The 23,260-nt window shown below is 43.2% G+C and overlaps 2 protein-coding genes across 2 annotated transcripts in view; both read right to left on the bottom strand.

Moving 5' to 3' along the window:
* Window positions 1-16,510, bottom strand: part of LOC106605060 (R-spondin-2) — an 82,705-nt gene extending 66,195 nt beyond the window's left edge. Inside the window, exons 1-2 of the mRNA XM_045718331.1 lie at window positions 15,933-16,510; window positions 15,331-15,634 (exon numbers count right to left, since the gene is read on the bottom strand). Coding sequence (XP_045574287.1) covers window positions 15,331-15,430 — 100 coding nt within the window. The 5' untranslated portion in view covers window positions 15,431-15,634; window positions 15,933-16,510. The remainder of the gene's footprint in view (window positions 1-15,330; window positions 15,635-15,932) is intronic.
* A 2,516-nt stretch (window positions 16,511-19,026) lies between these two features.
* LOC106605059 (eukaryotic translation initiation factor 3 subunit E-like) overlaps window positions 19,027-23,260 on the bottom strand; it is a 42,673-nt gene continuing 38,439 nt past the window's right edge. The window contains exons 11-13 of the mRNA XM_014200316.2: window positions 21,051-21,153; window positions 20,377-20,511; window positions 19,027-19,239 (exon numbers count right to left, since the gene is read on the bottom strand). Of these exons, the coding sequence (XP_014055791.1) occupies window positions 19,204-19,239; window positions 20,377-20,511; window positions 21,051-21,153 (274 nt within the window). The 3' untranslated portion in view covers window positions 19,027-19,203. The remainder of the gene's footprint in view (window positions 19,240-20,376; window positions 20,512-21,050; window positions 21,154-23,260) is intronic.

The following is a 23,260-nucleotide window of genomic DNA, read 5'->3' as shown; positions in this document are numbered from 1 at the left end:
AAAAGAATAGAATGGCATATTTTGAGTCGAATTATGTTGCTGGTCTGTGCAGCCTATATGCTACATGGCTGTGCCATGCACATGAAATCAATAGTTGTGTTCATTAAACAGACAAGGCTTAGATCACAGTCAACACATTCAATGAAACAAAATCATATTGATTGATTAAGACGAGTCATAGGCTTTTGGTCGGGTGTAGGCTACTAAGTGACTGCAAGTGAAGAGCAATATAATCCACTTGTTAAGCTACATAACATGCTGGCCAATGTTCACCAGTGCTAATACATGAGCCAACTAGACAAGATCTTATTTAACCAGGCAAGTCAGTTAAGAACAAATTATTATTTTCAATGACGACCTAGGAACAGTGGGTTAACTGCCTTGTTCAGGGGCAGATTTGTACCTTATCAGCTCGGGGATTTGAACTTGCAACCTTTCGGTTACTAGCCCAACACTCTAACTACTAGGCTACCCTGCCGGCCCAAGATGATCATCACCAGCGTTCACCTCAACTTAGCTAACATTTCTACAGCCTAATTGTAGCCTAACCAATATTCAAATGTGGATTCATCAAGACGAGTCCCCACGCTTGTCTCAAAAAAGCGTGAAACGGTGCTGAAATAGTTGAATACACGCGGGTAGGCTATTGCTTCAAATGTATTCTAACAATTGGATGACTTTCATCCTGAGTTTCAGTCAGCAAAAATTTGATGACTTAAATTGCATTAGCCTACTTTATTCCAATATTTTCAGAATTCAGTGATATTTAGTGGAACAGTAATTCTTTATGGATACATCCAGTTGTGGTTAAGGAAACACTGCATGCGGTGGGCTATGAGAAAAGATGGATGAAGTGACATGCCTCGCAAAGTTTAAAACTGGCAGGAAAATGGTAGTAACCGGCGCTGCCTAGCAAGCATTAAGAGCGTAGTGCGTGTCAATGACGCCTCAGCATTACGGCTACATTTCATACCGTAGGCAGAACTTTACTGCAATCATGACTAGGTCTGTTGTCGGAAAATAAAAGTAGAGGCTTTATCGCTGGCAATACCTTTCATATATCAAGAAAATTGAGCAAAAAGGTGTCGGGATGCTAAAGTTGGAGGGAAAACATATTGGATTGAAAGGTGGATAAGACTGTATTAGAGAGCATTTCCCATGGAAGTAATAAAATCGGATGGCAAAATACAGAAAAATTTTTAAACACTCCGCACCTCTTGGGGCAGTATGGTACGTGCAATAGGTGTTCAAATTAGGATAGTGAACCATATGTCTAATTCACATGGATGGTTGGGATGGGCAACTTTGATGGGGTTGGGGGCCACAAAAAAATCTGAACTAACCATGAGGGGCCGCAGTGGCTAGCAGGTCTGCGTTCCCATACATGCAGTCATGCCTTTTGAGGGCCCTAAGTGAAAAAAATGTTGCTTGAAATTTGAAACATTTGCAGTTTTACAGCTAATTTCCTGCAATTTATCACATTTTGCCATAGTTTGGAGAGAAATATTTGCAGCTTTGAATATGATATCTAAGTGAGAGTGACTAACAAAACCAATGGGGGCCACTCGGTCAGTAATTCAACCATGATTACTACAAGTTTAGATAGCTGGCTAGATTAATTTATCAATCTTTTTTTTTTGCTGACACAGGCTAATAGAGTGACTGTCAGTGAGTGACATAACAAGAACAAAACTGCTGATGCACAACCAAATTTCAAAATTGCACCTTGTGTATTCTACTATTCTAACTAAACAGTAAGTTGAGACCCGGACCGAGTTCCTAAAAAAACGAACAAACAAAACAAAACGTGTTAGATAGGATAAATAATGCGATACGTGTGAATTAGGGGGTGGCTTCCATCCAAAGACATGGGTGGTATGTAAGCCCTTAGTGTCTTATTACAAAGAAGTCAACAGCCTAGAGTAGGCTAAGTCCCTACCTGGCAGGTGTCAACATGCCACACTAATTACTATTACAAATTAACAACAACAACAAAAAATGTATGCAAGGGCCGCAGCTATTACCCAAGCCCCCGAGGCACTGGTTGTGCTAAGGAGTTATGATAACTCAAACCACAGGAGTCTCTTCTCTTGTCTAAACAATCCTGCCTGATGGAATTCCTAGCCCTGTTGTGGTAGGGTTACCATACAACCTTAGAAAACTACTCTTAAAAATAAGGGTTCCAAAAAGGTTCTTCTGCTGTCCCCATAGGAGAACCCTTTATGGTTCCAGTTAGAACCCTTTTTGTTTCCATATTTTGTTTGAGTTTCAAATAGATAGACCATGTAAACCCTCTGTAAGGGATCTACATGGAACCAAAAGGGGTTCTACCTGGAACCAAAAGGGTTCTACCTGGAATAGAGTTGCAAAGGGAAGCTTACTGGAAGCTTTGTAAGTTTACCAGTAAACTACTAGAATTTTGATATCTTTCAAGGTTTTTATGTAATCTATCACAAGACATCTAGTGGTGCTTTTGAGTACTTCAGATTATCACAGGTGTCTGTAATAATCTCTGTCCCTCGGTGTGGCCTTATCACATGTAAAACATATGAAATAAGATCATTTTAAAATAAAAAATATAATGACAAAGCTGAAAAAGCATTATCCTAAATACAAACCATCAATTTAGTGAATACCATTGATGTTAAATATGAGGGTTTCAGCATGAAATATTCTTTACATTTTTTTTTATTATTTGACTATGTCAATATGTATTTGTTGTCAATGTTTAGGCATCAAACTGGTGGATTTAATATTTGGAAGATTTGGTAGAGTTAATGCTTTTTTCATTAATCTGACTATTTTCTCTTGAACCATATGGTCTATCTACTAGAAACTCATGGAAAATATGGGCACAGATATAATAAATAAATGTTGAAAATGAATACATTTTTATAAATGACCAAAGTTACTCAAGATTGCCATACATTTTCTGTTAATTACCCAAATTACTCAAGTTTCCTTTATCTTACTGTTAGGTTTGCAACCCTAACCTGGAACCAAAAAGGGTTCCGCAAAGGGTTCTCCTTTGGGGACAGCCAAGGAACCCTTTTAGGTTCCAGATACACTCTTAGAAAAAAAAAGGTGCCATCTTCTCTACATACTTTCTCTACATCCTTAAAAGCTGATGGGTTTTAGGCATAATCCTTCCCCTGGCTCTTACATTTAAATTGTGGTAGTTGTTTTCAACCAAACACTGCTTGCTAAAACCATACACATACTGACAGTGTGTGCGTGTGCGCATGTACAAGCGACTGTGCTTTAATGATGATATCAGCCCTAAATTGTCAATTACACTTTGCTACTGTCCATTACCGCGTCATGACCGTGCCATCTCGAAACCCATTAGTGCGTAAACATGTAAACTACATGTGACCCCTGCCTACTTACACCTATTAGATAGGGCTCCTGTCTGTGAAAGTAGTTTATACAGTGTGCTCATGAGACCTGGCTGCCGTTCCAAAAAATCATATTGAGTTAAGGAGAAGTCAGCCAAGATGTAATACAAATAGCTGTAAGAAATAGAAAGGAATTTGAAAAATGTTAAATGAGTTTTTTTCTTTTTTTTTCTCCTTTCACATTTTCTTCACCAATCTTCCCTACCGCAGTTTTGCTCCACTGTCTGGTCTCTAAACCAAAAACCTGAATGGAGTTGAGAATGCATAAAAGTACCACAACAAAAGCATATTCAGTAACCAAACAAGCTGGAAATGTGAGGTAGCCACACACGACATTAAAATCATAATGCAGGTTGTACATTTCCCTAGATTAAACTTCACATTATTTCTTTCTCTTTTTATCTCTCTCTCTCTCTCTCTCTCTCTGTCTGTTCTGTGTATCCTGGCTGTGTGGCTTAAAGCCAGAGCAAAGCACACAAACGAACATGGCCTTTGAGTCAACACAGACAACAACAAGACAAACAACAACAATGACCACAACCACACAATGACCAAAACCCAACCATGCAGTAAGCTATATTACAGACAGTCTTATGTCTGGGCCCATGTGGAATGACTCGGGATGCATTCCATCTCTGACGAGGTCTGAGGGAGAGGAGAACGGTTATTCGGATGCCTTCCACTCAGCAGAATGCATCAGAAGCCCCAAGTACACAGGACTAGGAACCATGGTTTTAACTAGCTCTGCCTTCACTATATTTGGGTCTTGCCAGGATAATCATCCAGAGAAAGTAACTTGGTGCATCTAAATGGTACATTTCATATTCAGCACTTGGTGGGAATATATCACTGTCTATCTACAACTTTGTAACTACATACTGTATATACTGCCAGTGTCATCCATATGGTTTCATGCATGGCATGGCTAAAGTGCTCTGTTCACTTCTGTTAGAGCAGAATGACGGTGCTGTGTTGACAGTCCTTTTCAGTATGGGACTGTCAACTGTCAACATTGTTAATAGAAGCAACATAGTGAGCCTAATTAGATGATTGATGAGGCATCTCATTGTCAAGACGAACCAATCTCTCTCTCTCTCTTCTCTCTCTCTCTCTAAGCTCAGCATCAGGGCCCTGTAATGACTACCAGCACTTGGCCCCAGCCCGAGACCTAATCCTAGATCCAACCTAGTGCACAGATCCTTAATAAATACAAATACAGCCCCGGTACCAGCCTCAGCCCCAGCTGAGTAGTCCCAGCCCTATACAGCACAAGCCCAATATCCCAGCCTAAGCTTCAGCCCAAGTCAAGCCCCTGTCCAAGTCCTACAGCTCTAGCCTCAGATCCAAGCCCTGCCCGACCCCCAGCCCAGCCTCAGTCAAGCCACAGGTCCAGCCCCAGCCCTACCCCCAGCCCAGCCTCAGTCAAGCCGCAGATCCAGCCCCAGCCCTATCCCCAGCCCAGCCTCAGTCAAGCCACAGGTCCAGCCCCAGCCCTACCCCCAGCTGCATTCATCAATCCAGCAGCCTCACGCAGTGGGTGGGTGGGTTTGGGTGCACCACCACCATCACCTCCAGTACACTACATCCATGTCCGGCGGATTCCTAAATTACAGGCAAGTTCCACACAGTGAGACGGTTTATTGCATCTGACCGGCTCACTTCCTCCCCATACCAAAGGCATTGCATGCTGGGCCTTATTTTGATGTGGCGTGTAAGCATAATTAGAGGTCCAATAAAAGCAGAGAGGAGGGAAAAAGGAGGCATGTCCATCTGTCGAGTCTTAATAAAGGGTGGAGAGGGGGTAGAGAGAGCCCTGCTCTGCTCACCGGATCACAGCCCTATCCCCAGGCCACCATGCCTCCCTGTCTGTTGTTGTACAGCCATTAGAGCAGGCGTGGATGTAAATACTCTGCAGAGCCAAAAACCAACCCTACAGGCTTTTCTGTGTGTGTGTGTATGTGTATGTGTATGTGTGTGTGTGTGTGTGTGTGTGTGTGTGTATTTGTCAGGGGGAGGGGGGCTCCTGATCTCAAGTTACCAGGGCCTTGCAGAGATCGATCCAAAGTAGGTACTAGTCTGCAGGCACACTCATTTTTTATAGTGATCCGCATACTTCAAATCAAATGTTATTAGTCACATGTGCCGAATACAACAGGTGTAGACCTTAAGGTGAAATGCTTACTTACGAGCCCCTGACCAACAATGCAGTTAAAAGAAAATACAGATAAGAATAAGAAATAAAAGTAACAAGTAATTAAAGCGCAGCAGTAAAATAACAACAGCGAGTCTATATACAGGGGGTACCGGTACAGAGTCAATGTGTGGGGGCACCGGTTAGTTGAGGTAATATGTACATGTAGGTAGAGTTGTTGAAGTGACTGTGCATAGATAATAACAACAGAGAGTAGCAGCGGTGTAAAAGGTTGGGGGCGCAATGCAAATAGTCTGGGTAGCCATTTGATTAGATGTTCAGGAGTCTTATGGCTTGGGGATAGAAGCTGTTTAGAATCCTCTTGGACCTAGACTTGGTGCTCCGGTACCGCTTGCCGTGCAGTAGCAGAGAGAACAGTCTATGACTAGGGTGGATGGAGTCTATGACAATTTTATAATACTTATAGTATTACTTAAGAATCACACCAGTTATGACCATATTGTCAATGCACTGTTCTGAGTAAATGCTCAGTAAATGCTGAGTAAATGCTTGAGTGTTGTTCTTCACATGAGTATAGTGAGAGGTTAGTTGACGAGGGCCTCCCTTTCTCTGTCTCTGGCCCGCTCACCTACCTCCGAAGCCCTCGCATGACTCACTTTTGTGTTTAAATGCTTATTTTTCGTTGTTTTATGCGCACCACTTAGAAACGATCCCCACATTATGACTTTTATGGCCCAATAAACTCAAGAGTATCGAACCAAACTGGCTGGCCATATTTAGTAGCTTTATACGAAAACGTATTAACGTGTAATTGCTGTAGGCAGGCGTGCTATTGTGAGAATAACATAGGTGAGCGTTACAAAAATTTCCCTCGCACTCGAAAGGGACACTGGACCTTTTGTCTGCAGCTCTGGAGTTTCCAATCACCACTGGGAAATATGGAGTGTGTTATAAGATCCATTTTATTTCACATTTCCGAAAATGAACTTTCACAGTGTGGTAAAATGTAGCCTGAAAGAAAAACATCTGTTTGGCATATGGGATCCTCTGATGACAATGATTGAGGGTGGAAGAGAAGATCTTGTTCATTTCCCAGAGAAAAATTAAAAACAGGGACCAAATCTACACACAATGACTGTTTCTCTGCAGTGACCTGATAAATGGAAATGTGTAGAAGTGTCTAAAACCAGCCTTCTCCTCTGTGTGAAATGGATCTTCCTCAGTCTTCGCTCAGACACAAAACAGCGCACACAAAAAAGAGAGAGAGAAAGCGGAAAAACCTAAGCCCTCTAGTTCGCAAACCTATTACACCGCCATCGAATCAGAAAGCTACGTGTTGGTGCCAATTTAAATGAATTAGGGCTAATTGAGTTTATAGGGTGAAGGGGGCTAGGCAGAGCGTGAAGAGGCAGAGGGTGAATAGGCAGAGGGTGAATAGACAATGTTTTTTTTTGTGGTGAGAGAAAACAAAGACAAAACAGAAACAGATAACCCACAGCTTGTCACGTGGGTCCTGAGGAATCTCTCCGAGCCTGACTACAAGTTCATGACACCTGTGTTGTTTTTTTCTCGGGGGATTTCCACCAGTGTAGCATGGCATCGGTGCACTGAGGACTGAGGACCCTTTCACTGGCTTCATTTGATACGGCTGTGAATGAGACCTAGTAGGTCTCCTACACTACAGACAGACAGGATGGACATGCTTGGGTTAGTGGGTCCCACCAGACTGACCTCGCCGCAACAGTTACTGTAGTTCACAGGTTTTGTTTTGGTACTGAATTTATTTGTCAATGCAGCTGAAAACTTGAATTACCTACCATGATTTTCCACAAAATTGGCACTGTCCAGACACAAAAACACACCTGCATAAAGACTTGCATGCATGCACACACACACACACCCTTACACACATTAACGGCTTGGCTGATGGGGCCTGGGAAGAGAAAGGGAACACGGTTCCTCTTAGACGCTGCAGCCGGGGCTCAGGTCAGGACTTGGCGAGCAGTAATCCCTCTCAGGAGATGCTGCTCACATTCAGAGTGGCAAAGCTGCTTTAAGAGTGGCCTCGTGTAGCGTTCCCTCTCCCTGTTGGAGTCAGTTTAAAATGGCTTCACGTCCACCAAACAATACGAGGGACAATAAGCTATTTAATAGACAGTCATAAACTATTAATATATAATAATATGACATTTAGCAGACGCTTTCATCCAAAGGGACTTAGTCATGCTATTTGTATCCATTTCTCTCACAGAAAATACAGAGAATTAGCAAGTGCGATCTGAGTGCTTTCAGGGCGGCAGGTAGTCTAGCGGTTAAGAGCGTTGGGCCAATACCCGGCTAGGTGAAAAAAAATCAGCTGATGTGCCCTTGAGCAAGGCACTTAACCCTAATTGCTCCTTTAAGTAGCTCTGAATGAGTGTCTGCTAAATTACTAAAATGTAAATGTAAGGCATATCCTTCTAAGTAGGGTTGCACATTTTGGGGAATATTCAGAGGTGGAAACTTTCCGTGGGAATTAACGTGAATATATGGGAATTAACGGAAATATAAGCAAATTAATATTAATACCATTTAAATGTAGATGTTTTTTGCATTGGATATATTTACATTACATTTACATTTAAGTCATTTAGCAGAGGCTCTTATCCAGAGCGACTTACAAATTGGTGCATTCACCTTATGATATCCAGTGGAACAACCACTTTACAATAGTGCATCTAAATCTTTTAAGGGGGGGGGGTTAGAAGGATTACTTTATCCTATCCTAGGTATTCCTTAAAGAGGTGGGGTTTTAGGTGTCTCCGGAAGGTGGTGATTGACTCCGCTGTCCTGGCATCGTGAGGGAGCTTGTTCCACCATTGGGGTGCCAGAGCAGCGAACAGTTTTGACTGGGCTGAGCGGGAACTGTGCTTCCTCAGAGGTAGGGGGGCCAGCAGGCCAGAGGTGGATGAACGCAGTGCCCTTGTTTGGGTGTAGGGCCTGATCAGAGCCTGAAGGTATGGAGGTGCCGTTCCCTTCACAGCTCCGTAGGCAATCACCATGGTCTTGTAGCGGATGCGAGCTTCAACTGGAAGCCAATGGAGAGAGCGGAGGAGCGGGGTGACGTGAGAGAACTTGGGAAGGTTGAACACCAGACGGGCTGCGGCGTTCTGGATGAGTTGTAGGGGTTTAATGGCACAGGCAGGGAGCCCAGCCAACAGCGAGTTGCAGTAATCCAGACGGGAGATGACAAGTGCCTGGATTAGGACCTGCGCCGCTTCCTGTGTGAGGCAGGGTCGTACTCTGCGAATGTTGTAGAGCATGAACCTACAGGATCGGGTCACCGCCTTGATGTTAGTGGAGAACGACAGGGTGTTGTCCAGGATCACGCCAAGGTTCTTATTTAGCATAACATATGGAGACAGAAACATATACCTTTTACCTTATCATAAGTAGACATAATTGCAAATGATTAAATTCTTCCAATAAAAATTTTTCAAAAACAATTTAGTTATGAATTTAACTTTAATTAAATGAGTGGACTCTTCACATGGGATGATTTCACTGAACAACAAAAGAAAGGGAATATTGAATGATCCCCAATGATCCATCGCATCACCCAAAAACGTTTTCAACATTTCATCAGACTCTGAGGCCTCATCTACACAAGTCACTTTCCAAGCTTGTTGAGGATGTCTCGTTGTCAGGCTCAAAAAGCCAAACATTTTCCCGGATGGCCACCAATTTGTCAACTCTTGTATTGGTCAGCCTGTTGCGTGCTTTGGTTTGTGTGTTAGCAAACAAGGACCAGTTGCGCTCTGAGGCGGCTGATGTTGGTGGGATTTGGAGGAGATTGGAGGTAACATGGGAAAGAGCCTCAGATCCACCAAGTCCCTTCCACCAGGTGGCTGATGAGAACTTCCAAAAAATTTCCATGGGAAGTTAAGCCCTGGAATTTGGGGAATTTTGCTTAAATTCATTAAAAAATGTTAGCTTATAACAGTGAACCATTTTTGTGGGATACACATAAGGCAATTCTAGGTCTTGTGGCATATTTTGGTTAAACTATCCCCAATTTAATAGAATTGCAACCCTCTGCATGCACAGTGCATTCTTCCATCACATGTGCAGTGCACTGTTCAATCACATGTACAGCTGATTCTCAATATCTTGCACACCAATGAGATGCTATTGAGCCCACACTACTACACTGCCTGAGCCAAGGACTACATGCTTTCTGGTAAGTTTTGATTACAATACTGGGTGGGGTGAATATATTTTATGACATACATTATTTTTTGTTAAATAGTAAATAGTAGCCTACAGCAAAGTGTGTTTAAATAATTTATAATTTGTTAACCATTTCTGCTAGTTAGTTTTTGCTACCATGTGGGTTTTAGCTTGCTTGAGCCTGCTAACTGAGGAGTGTTAATTCACCCTTTTCCATACATGTTTCATTTTAAAACATTTATCTTACAAAGGAGCTGTTTAATCTAACTGCTTAACTATGTATATGTACATCAAATTGTATTTTTTTTCTTCTCATTTAATCTTTACAGGAAAATGCCACAGTTCACTGCAGCTAACGTAGAAGGAAAAGCTGTATACATTTGCAAATACTATGCCAAATCATATGTGAAGAATGCAACAAAGATGCAGAATCATCTGGCCAAGTGCTTACATTTCCCTCAGCGCTCACAACAAGCAACCTCTGACAAAAGTCCCTCTACTTCTATTTGAGGTGACAATGATGAATCAGAAACCTTATCGATAGCAACAGCTCATGGTCCTCCTGGAATCAGATGTTTTTTTTGACTCAATGGAGGAACGCAGTCAAAGAAATGCTGATGACTGTCTTGCTCGAGCTGTGTATGCAACTGGTTCACCTCTGATGCTCATAGGCAATGTGTATTGGCAGACATTTCTGAATGTTCTTCGCCCAGCATACACCTCTCCAACCAGACATGCTTTATCTACTCATTTGCTGGATGCAGAGTTCAACAGAGTTCAAGTGAAGGTCAAGCAAATCATAGAGAAAGCAGACTGTATTGCAATCATCTCTGATGGGTGGTCGAATGTTCGTGGACAAGGAATAATTAACTACACCATCTCCACCCCTCAACCAGTATTCTACAAGAGCACAGACACAAGGGACAACAGACACACCAGTCTCTACATGGCAGATGAGCTGCAGGCAGTCATCAATGACCTTGGACCACAGAAGGTATTTGCACTGGTAACAGACAATGCTGCGAACATGAAGGCTGCTTGGTCTAAAGTGGAGGAGTCCTACCTTCACATCACACCCATTGGCTCTGCTGCTCATGCATTGAATCTGCTCCTCAAGGACATCATGGCACTGGAAACAATGGATACACTCTACAAGAGAGCCAAGGAAATGGTTAGGTATGTGAAGGGTCCTCAAGTTATAGCAGCAATCTACCTCACCAAGCAAAGTGAGAAGAATAAGAGCACCACATTGAAGCTGCCCAGCAACACCCGTTGGGGTGGTGTTGTCATCATGTTTGACAGTCTCCTGGAAATGGCCATATCACAGTCTGCTGATATGAACAGCCCCATCAAGAGGATCCTACTGGATGATGTATTTTGGGAGAGAGTGCTAAGCAGCCTGAAACTCCTGAAATCTATAACAGTAGCCATTGCATGGATTGAGGGAGACAATGCCATCCTGTCTGATGTTCAGACTCTGCTTGCAGATGTAAGAGAAGAAATCTGTACTGCCCTGCCCACGTCACTGTTGCTCCAAGCAGAGGAAACTGCAGTTCTGAAATACATCAAAAAGCGTGAAGACTTCTGACTGAAGCCCATACACGCCGCAGCGTACATGTTGGACCCCAGGTATGCTGGCAAGAGCATCCTGTCTGGTGCAGAGATCAACATGGCCTATGGTGTCATCACTACCGTGTCTTGCCACCTTGCCCTGACAAGGGCAAGGTTCTTGGCAGTCTGGCGAAGTACACCTCTAAGCAAGGGCTTTGGGATGGAGATGCAATATGGCAGTCGTGCCAACATATCTCATCAGCCGCCTGGTGGAAGGGACTTTGTGGATCTGAGGCTCTTTCCCCTGTTACCTCCATCATCCTCCAAATCACCCCAACATCAGCCGCCTCAGAGTGCAACTGGTCCTTGTTTGGGAACACACACACCAAAGCACGCAACAGGCTGACCAATACAAGGGTTGACAAATTGGTGGCCATCCGGAAAAATGTTAGGCTTTTTGAGCCTGACAACGAGCCATCCTCAACAAGGTTGGAAAGTGACAGTGAAGATGAGGCCTCAGAGTCTGATGTTCAAGAGCTGGACATTGAGGAGGTCCAGGGAGAAGACATGGAAGCCTGAGAGGAAGACAACCAAAGCTTTAGTTTCTAGACTATAATTTTACAGATGTATGTTGAAAACATTTTTGGGAGATGCGATGGATCATTGGGGATCATTCAATATTCTTTCTTTTGTTGTTCAGTGAAATCATCCCATGTGAAGAGTCCACTCTTTTAATTAAAGTTCAATTCGTAACTAAATTGTTTTTTACATTTCTAATTTAATCATTTGCAATTATGTCTACTTATGATAAGGTAAAAGGTTAATGTTTCTGTCTCCATATGATATGGTAAATATCCAATGCAAAAAACATCTACATTTAAATGGTATTAATATTAATTTGCATATATTTCCGTTAATTCCCATATATTCCCGTTAATTCCCACGGAAAGTTTCCACCTCTGAATATTCCCCAAAATGTGCAACCCTAGTGCTGTACAGTCTTTCACTACTATAGCCATTTCCTAGTAGTGGATTTACAAACTCCCCTGACCCATGGTGCATCTCTTCCTCCAGGCAACATTGGTACTTGAGTCTGTTTTTATGTAGTCAGCAGGTGGCATCATTAGCCAGAGAATAAAAATGAAAACCAATATCCTTGAGTGTAGCAATGATATCATAGGAGGCTTCATTGGCATGAGTTCACCTTTTTTAGTGGGCGGGGTGGGGGAATAAGGAGGTGTAAATCATCGGTTTTATATGAAGAGAAAAAAAAACAATAACTACAGTGGAACAGAGGATTGAGTCATGTAGTAGAGTATAGGAGCTGCTTGCAAGACATGATCAAACCATTTACACCACAGATTCCCTTCATTTAGCCTTAGCCTGACTCTCTTACAGTTTGCCTTTGAACACAGACTGTTGCCGACTAGAACAGCCCTGCTTTTCACTCTTGCATCCTCTTATTATACACCCGTCTCCTTCGAATACACTTCCCTAGCTAATCCAATCATATACTGTATGTCAACGGCAAAGGCTCTACTACTTACTTCAGCCAACTTATTTGAATTTATTTCAGCCTGAAAGGTAAAGACATTTGTTCCTCTACACACAGGATATTTTTCTTTACCCATAAAATATATATGCCTGGGGAGCTTAACGTGACCAATTCCATATTCCGTTTTTAAAATGTGCCTGGGACTGGACACTCCAGACTGATTTGGAAACCTCACTATGTTACTGCTGCTTGCCAGACATACTGTATGTAGAGCTGTCATAGTGAACCTTGAGGGCAAGGCACAAATATTCAGCCCTCTCAGAGCATATTGAACAGTGATCTCTCTCTCACATGCTTCTCTCAATAGCCATAATAAATAAAGGAAGGAAGTGAAAACCTAAAGCTTGGCTGCCTGCCAATGTGTGCTAAATGTTGCTTTTGGCCTCAGTTGGACCATTCCATTCCAAAACAACAGGAACCAATCCTCCACCTCCCCCCAAAAAACAATCTGTACAAAACCCATACATTGCTGAGGGCTGGAGCATCCAGTTTGAGATGTTCAGAGAGTTTACAGTAAAGTGGGTACAGCTCAGCCAAATCCCATCCTCAGGGTCAAATGTATGAGTTAACCTTTTGCTCTCACCTCCACCTCAAACCACCACCCCCTCCCTCCGTCTCACACACACACACACACACACACACACACACACACACACACACACACACACACACACACACACACACACGTAAGGGTTATACCTCTCTAGCCTGCTAGCCAAAAGCATTTCAACCACTTCTATCAACAACAAACACAGAAACACAAACAAACACACACACCTATAACATTATCAATTTGCCTCTCTCCCTATAACATCCCAAACTTAACCAGTTCCACTACGTGCCAAAAGGTTTGATCCCATTAAGAACATTATATTATGGAGCATCTGAGATCACCAATCCTGAGAGAAAAATAGAGGAGCAGAGAAAAGTGGGTGTGTGCCAGTACCCCACAGTGATTGCTTGATTATTTGCAGATGGGCAGTGGAAGGATTGCAGCCAGGAGTGGAGGTTCCCCCTGGCATGCCTTGCATATGATTAAATCTGTGATTGCCTTACAATTTACAACCCCCCCCCCAAAAAAAAAACTTGCATTGAGAAGAGGATCATCCTACTGTACTCCACACCACACTGTAACATGTTCTGTTTAGGGTATTTGTGCTGTAACCAGGGGTCAGTCAGGAATAGCACACACACTTCAGATTAAGCAGTGTTCCCTCTCTCCCTTGCCACCACCGGAGTAAGGACCTTGTTTATGTCACAGATGGGGGGGGGGGGTGCCGCTAACAGCAGGCACACTGATGTCACAGTCTGCTCATTCATTCCGCCTTGCTGTTTTTACCAATGGGCTAATTCCCCAGGGGCGATTGTTATGCGTGTACCAACTGTTCAAAGATAACTGCGGTTATGAGATCAATTAAAAGCAGCTTAGGAGGTTGGAGAGGTCGAATTCATGACAGGGGAAGGGGGTTCCGCATCTATTCATTAAAACTCCCACAATACGCCCCCATAAGCCGCTGCGCCCGACAATAGATAGACAGAGCCGCACTACCAGCTTTTTACCGTCTAGTCGCTACAGATCTCTCTTTGTTGGCACAGGACAGCCGGACAGGTAAAAGCACAGAGAGCCCGAAGCAATGTGGGGTAGCCTAGGCTATTTGACCAAACGACTCACCAACAGCAACTATGTAAAAAACACGAAGCAGATAACAACATCACAAATCTGATCAGGCATACTTGGCTTGGCAGCAAACAATGACCGTTATGTGTCCAAAACGCACATACACGAATTTGCCAAAATGTCCCCAAAACAGAACTTCAAGAATGACCTGTAATCCAGTAATACAACTAACTATGTCTTTGAGTGGTGAAGTCTAGCCAATTTGTTACAATTCAGAAAAATATTTTCCACGTTGAACTCATGAAGTCCCGAACAGTTGCCTTGTAAAATATACCCACAGTCTGGGCAGACTCGGCTACTGCTTTACACCGCTGTGGCACTTTTCGTTTTGGCGGGATGGATATATTAGGTGGCTCGAATCAATTTTTTTCATTGCGGTATTAATCTTATATTGGCAGTTGGTTGATAATATCAGAGTGCATAAAACTCATCCAGGAACTCACGAGCGCACTTACCAGAAATGCATCACCTCAAATACCCTAGCCTTACTCTACAGGATGCTGGACGGTCACTGTATCCTGATCAATACACTGTGCTCAGGGCAATGATAGTGTTATGTTTGAATAAATTGGCAAGGTAATTATCTAATCAATAAGCAGAACCGGATATACAATGGCAACAAATGTTGATTAAACTCTTGGTCTCAAAATGTTTAATATTAGCTGTTCGACCATGTCAATTTTTCTGTTTCTAATGTTGCTGGCTCAGAAACTATCCAAAACTTCTCGCTCTCAACTGTCACATTGGCAAGGGTGATGTATGCATATATAGACGATTTTTCACTTACCTCTTTTGTTCCTCCTCCAGCGATTTGACTGCGTTTGACAGTTGCTGTACTCCATACAGTTCAACACGATTAAAGCCAATGAGAAAAGTCGAAACTGCATCTGGACGGCTGGTGTTCCGACTCGAATAAGAAGTGCCAATGGTGTTTGGGATGAATTATCTGGTTCGTGTCCTCCAGTTTCTTGAATGATTCCAATTTGTCACACATTAAACGAGCAGCGACAACATAGTATCTCACCACTGAATAATATCATTTTATGAAGTTTATGAAGTTCACCCTTCATTCACAAGTGTCCCTTTGAGTGCTGTAAAAATAAAGATATGGGTTATTGCGATAACAAATGTGACGATATCAACATCTATCCAAACATGGGAAGAATACTTGCTCTAAGGAATTTAGGAGGCTAAGCCTATTGTATTTAAATACACTGCAATAATGAAACATTTTTCTGCCCCATGTGTTAATTTACTCTCCATTCTCGACAAAAGAGCTTGGCATGAAATGAATGCATAACATTCTAACGCTTCTCAAACAAGCAATAACCTTCCAATATAATGAGCGCAAGAAGCTGCGTTTAACAATGAACACAATATGAAACATACCTGCATATGTGACAGTCTAAATCCACTTCAGAAAGCCACAGTGGATTTGGAGCATACAGCATCCCTCTTGTATGAAAAGTTATTCTGAAGAGAACAGAGGTCCGAGTGATCTCCTTCTCCTTGAGATGCACGCGACTTTTATTCCGATAATACCTGTTTCCCCGGTGAAAGCGTGTCCTTCTTCACTTCCAACAAACTTGTCTACACCATTCAGACGTCCCGTTTTACCTTGTGGTTAAAAGCAAAGGATATAAAGCCAGTAGATTCTCCTCTAGATTGGCTGCATCTGCGCTTCGAGCGGAGGTGAAGTGGTAGGCTACTACTGGTCCTGATGCTTGGGTTGCTTTCTCATATAGCTGCTCCTGTCACGTGGAGATCTCTAGATATGTGGGGCTGCTCAGAATTAGAAGCCCCTTGACCAGAGTGAAGTATTTTTTCTTATTATTTTAGATAATGAAGATGACACATGCTATTTAGCTGCCTAGGTCCTCACACTACACCGAGGCTCCCCCAGGGTCCTAGTGCTGGAAAGAAATACATCGCAGCCGTTTTGATTCTAGTGTGAAATGAGGCACAACACGTGACGTTTGAGTGGGGGTATTGTTGTAGGCTATCACCCCTAGTTTGGAAGTTGAATGACCTATAGGCACTCGCTCTCAAATTCCAAATTCAATTTACACGTTTTTTTAAAGTATTTTTTCTATGTGGTTTGGAAACGGAGTTTGTTTGGTCGTTCAATTATGAACAATTGACCAATGAGAAGTGGTCTTGCTCAAAATGGGCCTATCACCGACAAGCGGGCACCTTCTCTATCACATTTAACACCAACAGGAAACTTATTCTCAACGATAAATCTTGTCGGTAGTACCTGCATGGTTAAACTGTTATTTCCACTATATGACAAATGTCTATTCATGTCTCAAAAAGCTAGTGAATTGCAGTGCAAGTCATGCTCATTTTAGGATTTCGAAGAAAACATAGTTGTATGGCGTTGATTCTAATGTATTTAATGGTCTAATTTGAATGGATAAATTGGGAAGACTATGATCATAACCATCATCAATGTTTTACCTTCATCGTTGCCGTCATTGTCATTTGCTTCCAAGAAACAAGAATGCATGCAACTTCAAAAGATGCAAAGGCCTTACTCTGGGAGAATATCATGTGATTGGACAACTATTTGCTCCACTAATGAATGCGATATAAAGTTGGTGACTTTAACGGTTAAACAATCTACCTAATCAATTGACACAAAACTAAAAACTATTTAGAAACCATTAGCAACTTGCATTACCTCAAAACTAACTGAAAGGTAAATCAAAAGCGATACCTGAGGATAGGCCTACTACCGGTCCTGAAAAAAAAGACTCGAAAAATCCCAGGTTAGGCCTTAGTTGAGATTTCCCGATACCGGACATATGTCCGGTTTTCTCCTCCTGTTCTGGTAGAAATAGGCTGCAAATGCTGTACCCCATTTGACCACTAGGTGTGGCACTTAATCTTTTGTTTATTCTAGGAAATTAGTTTGTCGGGCGCTTATCAGGACACGATTGTCTGCCACCAGATGGGAAGCAATATTCTACTCAAAATAAACAGACATGAGGTAGTGTTTTAGGAAATGACTGAGGCACAGGGGTTACAGATTGGTGTAACGCATGTGCTACGCTCCATACGTAGTCCTTGTATATGAAGCACACGTCTAAACCTTGGATGTTTTCTTCTGAAAAGCCAGAGGTCAATTCAGTTTGACCAGTCAACAAGAAAATGAAGGACAGTAAGGATCGTAAATAAAAAATATTTTTGCAAGGAATGTTTGTCACTACCAAAGGCTTTGTAGTGAAAACCATGAAATGATTTGTATTTACCAATATCATGCTTGCGTTATAACATTTAGCCATGGAACAGAGCACGGTTAAAAATGATTTCTTGTAGACAATGGAGGGAGAAGCTGTGTCATAGGAATACCACCCCACAGAGAAAACCAGAGACCTTCCATGACATTTACCATCTTTACACATTTTGTCACACTGGTTTTATAGAAGACACAGGAGAAAAGGGGAGAGAGTGTTCTAACCTCAAGTAAGAACACAATGCACGTTTTCCATTTCATCACAGGATCCGCTTGCAAACCTTTTGTGGGAGGAAAACCTCAGACAATATGTAAAAACAAAAATCATGGAAGTTTCCCAGCCAAAACCAATAGTGAACTTCTGCCTGTTTATTACTTTATTCTAGTGCAGTGACAGACATTGTGGTCAAAGGGCTGTTTGCGGCAAGTCTGGTATTGGTCTGGACATCCTACTAAAACAACACAGGAGAGTGCACTGGTAAGGTGAATGATAATTAAGGGCTAGGCTAACTTATTTTCATGATGCGTCATGGCGAAGGACCGGTAAACCAATCACTTTATCCTCCCCGCTGGCCTGGTCCAAGGTGACGTCAGTGTTTGAATCGTCTGGCTCCGAGCCCTGAGTGCCATGAAAGCTGGAAGCACCTCTTGCTTTCTCTCCAGAGATGCAGCAGTCTAGAACTTTCAGTCTACCGAAAGGACCACCAGTCACAACACAAGAGTAGTCACCTACCTGAAACCATCTCCCCTTCAAGAACAAGGTAAAGTTGAGGTAAAGGGAAAGAAAAAAAGTTACATGAGAACACAGAAGCTGAAGGAAGAGTTGGTGAGAGAAGGGGGGGGGGGGGGGAGCAAGAGGTATAGAGAGCTAGAGGCACATTTAAACTGATTAGTCTGGCTAATGGAGGTTTACGAGTTCCTCATGTCCTCGGAGGGAAAGATGACTGGCAAAGAATGTGACCACTATTAACTGTACATCACCTCTGTCTGCCCCCTCCTCCCACTTCCCCTCCTATGTGACTGCCATGGTGAACTGGGCCACTAAAACACCATAAAACCCAATAGACTAAACAGTCATTCATCATTACAGGGTATACATGAGCCGTATCACCCAAAACAGTTAACCGTCCCACTCAGTGACTTAATGCGCACATTAAAACTTCCAAGAATTACCAATGCAGTCAGACCACTTAGGCCTCAACCGCCATCTGTAATGTCCAGAAATAAAGCAATCATTGGTGAAAATGGTTTTTGCACGTCTGTTTTATTGAATCACTGATGACTTGAACCAAGAACAAAAAAAAAAAAGAATAAAAAGAATCCTCTGCTCCTTGAGGGACAAGCAGAAAAAAAACAGGATGTTGTTGCTGGATGGGAATGCTGTGTAGAAACAGGAATAAAAACATTCTCGGTTGTGTCTTGCTAAAAGCCAGTCTCTTGACCTGCCCAGTTGGGTGTCTAGGGAAAAAGAAGTTAGAGAAAAGGGAGGAGAGGTTAGACTACCAGTTGACAGACATACAGTATTTTGTTTGAGCTTTAATGAATTCTGTGTCCACATTACAAATAAATTCTGTGACGAATTAGAAACATAGAAATCCATGAGTCTATGTAGTTGTACACTTGAAGTGGACTTAAAATTGCATGCATGCCGAACCCCCAACAGCCCATCCAGATGGCAGGCAGTAAATGTATTAGAAGTGATTTGTAGCCCTGAGGATGTAATGACACTGTTGTTTGCGGTCTCTTGTCTAATTACAGAAATCACTTAATGAGGGCCTCTGCTTTCACTGAACAGAGTTATAGCAGCTCTCTTACTGCAGATATCCAAACAATAGGGAGGTGGTAACTGAACAAGTCAAAAGATACCTACCCAGAACTGGACAGTTAAAAGGGGGGGGAATTTAAAGCACACTAGTTGGCCCCGTCGTGATTAGATAGTTATTATAAATATAATCTGAGAGGGTCGGGGAGGCGGTGGACTGACTCAAGGCGGTGGACTGACTCAAGGTTAAGAATGTGTTTAACTTTGGTTTTACAGACATGTCCTCTCCCCAACTTCAAGGAGCACTGCTGGCGAGGGGAGAGGGTTGGGCTCAGGGATGTGTGCGATCATTGAGGATTGCCTTCGTGGAATAGTCTTACAGACCACTCATACAGAGTCAAGATCAAAACAGACCGAAATTTGGACCCCAAGCCAAACATCTGTGGGGACCTGTACTAAGTGGAGGGAACTGCATTGTTTGAGTGATGTTCAGTGAGGCTAGGGTGAGAATCAACCTTATTTGCACAGAGGTCGCTGAGTCACAGGGCACAGGCCCTGTTTTACAGCAGAGTTGACATCTACCTTGTCATTAGGCCTATGAAGATCAAAGGGATGATGAAAGTGCCCGCCACTGGCTGATTCAGTGTCAAGTGGAGTGTTTTGTTGAAGCTGGTTCGTTCACATTCTTCTAGCCCTGTTCTCTGAGCTGATCATTTCGAGAGGGCTTTGAACTCTGTCACCCACGTAAGAGACACAGTCAGCTGGAAAAGGGAATAGGTAGTCTAGTCTTTGACAAGGGATTGGAGGGTGGGTAGTGGTGACAACTCGCTTACCTCGTTCCTGCTGGCATGGGCCATCTTCTTCTCGATGTTCATGGCCAGCATTTGGCTCCTGAAGGACAGGCTCTTTGTCTTCTCAATCACCTGCTGGTACGGCGACACAGCGTTGTTCCCCATCACCACGTGACCCTGGATAAAAACAGGACAGGGCGAGGGGCGCGCAGTTAGGCCTAAACACACAGTGGGGAGAGCCAATCACATCTGGTCTCATAGACACCACCGTTTCACCAACCGCCAGCCTCTCGGGACACATTATGTAAATCTCAGTGCACATCAAGGTAATTCTATGTCATTCCAGACTGAGTGGCTAGGGTATGATTTGCTGATTACAGAGAACTCTGCGCCGTGACGGGTATGCCAAAACATGCAAATACCCAATGTGGAGCTGAACAGAGGAGAACAAGGAAATAAAAGGTATTGTGGTTGCTTACTTCATACTGTGTTGTATACCCTCCTACTATGATAATGGCAGACAAATCCCATGCCTTGGTATTCTCATCCAAATCATTCTACAGTTATGCACTTATACGGCATCTTGAGGTACACCGCAGAATAAGCTCCCCGATTAGGAAGGAGTTTCTAAAAAATAATTTTAAAAAATGGACTAATCAATTGCGTGGGAGCAGAGGTCATTGATTGACGAAGAAGACACAGGGCGTCAGTCTTACCAGTTTGGAGTCTATCTTGGCATCCAGCCTGGCGTTGCGGATAAGGTTGACAATCCATCTCTCCGCCTCCTCGGGGGTCATGTTCAGCTTGTCTGCCAGCATGCTAAGGAGGAGCAGAGGAGAAACAGGGTTTTTAGAAGGTGAGTGGAACAATACGCGTGTTCGCCGATTAAATAGGTGGTACAGAAGTTTAGTTACTAATTGTTTAAAGGAAAGTTCATATACACACATACGACATCACATTAATCAATTGGGGTGTGGAAAGGTGTACCCCTCTGTCCAATGAGTTCATTTCTGGGCAATATTTGTCCCTTCAGGGGACCCTTTTTGCCCAGGGGCAAAAGTTCAGTACAGCCTCTAATGTACTGAAGCAGACAGTAGAAAAGACCACTCATCCACTCAAGGAAAAAAGCCAAGATTAACAGTGTACAAAACATGCTCTTTCCATGACAGACTGACCAGGTAAATCCAGGTGAAAGCTATGATCTATAATTGAAGTCACTTGTTAAATCCACTTCAAATCAGTGTAGATTAAGGGGAGGAGGAATGTTTTAGAACTATTTTTAGAATGGTAGCAGGTGCCTAGGCACACCGGTTTGAGTATGTCAAGTACTGCAACGCTGCAGGGTTTTTCACGCACAACAGTTTCCTGTGTGCATCAAGAATGTTCCGCCATCCAGACAACTTGACAACTGCGGGAAGCTTTGGAGTCAACATGGGCCAGCATCCATGTGGAACACTTGACACCTTGTAGAGTCCATGCCCCAATGAATTGAGGCTGTTCTGAGGGCAAAAGGGGGTGCAACTGTATATTAGGAAGGTGTTCCTAATGTTTTGTACACTTGGTGTATATGACAATCCTTTTCAGTGGAGGTCTGATGCCATACCTCTACATTTGCTACACTACTCAATATGATGAATGGGCTGCATTAGGACCGTAACAAAGCTAACAGGACAATGCTAATACATTACTAAGTCATACACATTCTTAGGCTAAAAGGCATATAAATAAAATACAATGACATGTCAAAGCAACGCGATCAGGGGAACATAGCAAATGGTCTTACGTGAACTAGAACAGAAGATTTAATGACTCCCCAGGCTAACTCAATTAGGAGTCAGTGGGAATCCCGGTTTCTCTCCCCCAGCCAGTCACTTTACTCTTTGATGTCCTCTCCTGGACACACACACTTACATTCTCCCCACCTGGCCCAGAGCCTGCCGTGACAGAGCGGGACCTGCTACTGTCCCCCAAATGAAAGCCAGGTTTCTGCCGGGGTGCTCTTTGATAGAGCGGTGGGACATGGATGTGTCACCGAGGGAGAGAGGGAGGTGGGAGGCGCCTGGCGCGCTTTGAACCAAAGCCTTTTCTAGTGCAGCTGGCCTCCCTTGCGGCTTTGAAAATAACTAAACCCCCTTGATACTGCTACCACCACCATCATCATCTAGACCCACTCTGTACCGCCCCCCACGTTTCCTGCTGGTCCCCCATTTCATATTAGAGGCCTATAAATATACCCATTTCTTCCACCACAAGTAGTACAGCTAGTTCATTCTCATCCCACAGCCCAGTCACCTAACACACACCTGGAACACACTCCGCTTTGAATGAACCTCATTAATACGCTCGTTCAACAACAGATACTAGTGTGTGTGTGTGTGTGTGTGAGACCGTGTGGTTATGAGGACTGTATGAAAAGTGCACCCCACTATTTACAGTTTCCTGCTCCATTAATCAAGTTCCTTCTCCCCCACGGAGGAGTTCGGAGAGAGAGACCTGTGAGTAAGCCAGATCCTCGCCACCCCAAACCACCTCTCACGGTATGGGATTAGACCCAGTCCACAATAGTCGCCAATACCAGCAGGCCCGTTTCAAATGTCACTTCCCAAACGCTGACTTCTTTAAGACTTTCTCCCTCGTAAATTCCCATTTGGAAATAACCTCATTTGGGATAATGTTTGCCTTACCTCAAGGCCCGACAGCAAAAACACATTCTCGCCGCTCTCTGACCCAGCTTGGCATCTTTTTTGAAAAACGTAGCAAAACCACGTACAGAGGGGGTTGAAATTACATCAGTGTCTGGAAGGGGTATATATTAAAAAAAATAAACACCAACAAATAATAAACAACATTACCTCAGCATAAAGAGGCACTGCCTCAGGGGCATTCCAAGTAACAAGAGCGTGATGATCCATCACCACTTTCACCA

This window comes from Salmo salar, chromosome ssa05 (assembly GCF_905237065.1).
Source record: "Salmo salar chromosome ssa05, Ssal_v3.1, whole genome shotgun sequence".
Taxonomy (NCBI): Eukaryota; Metazoa; Chordata; class Actinopteri; order Salmoniformes; family Salmonidae; genus Salmo; species Salmo salar.
Note: the sequence above shows the minus strand (reverse complement) of the source record. Positions and strands in the feature narration are given on the sequence as shown.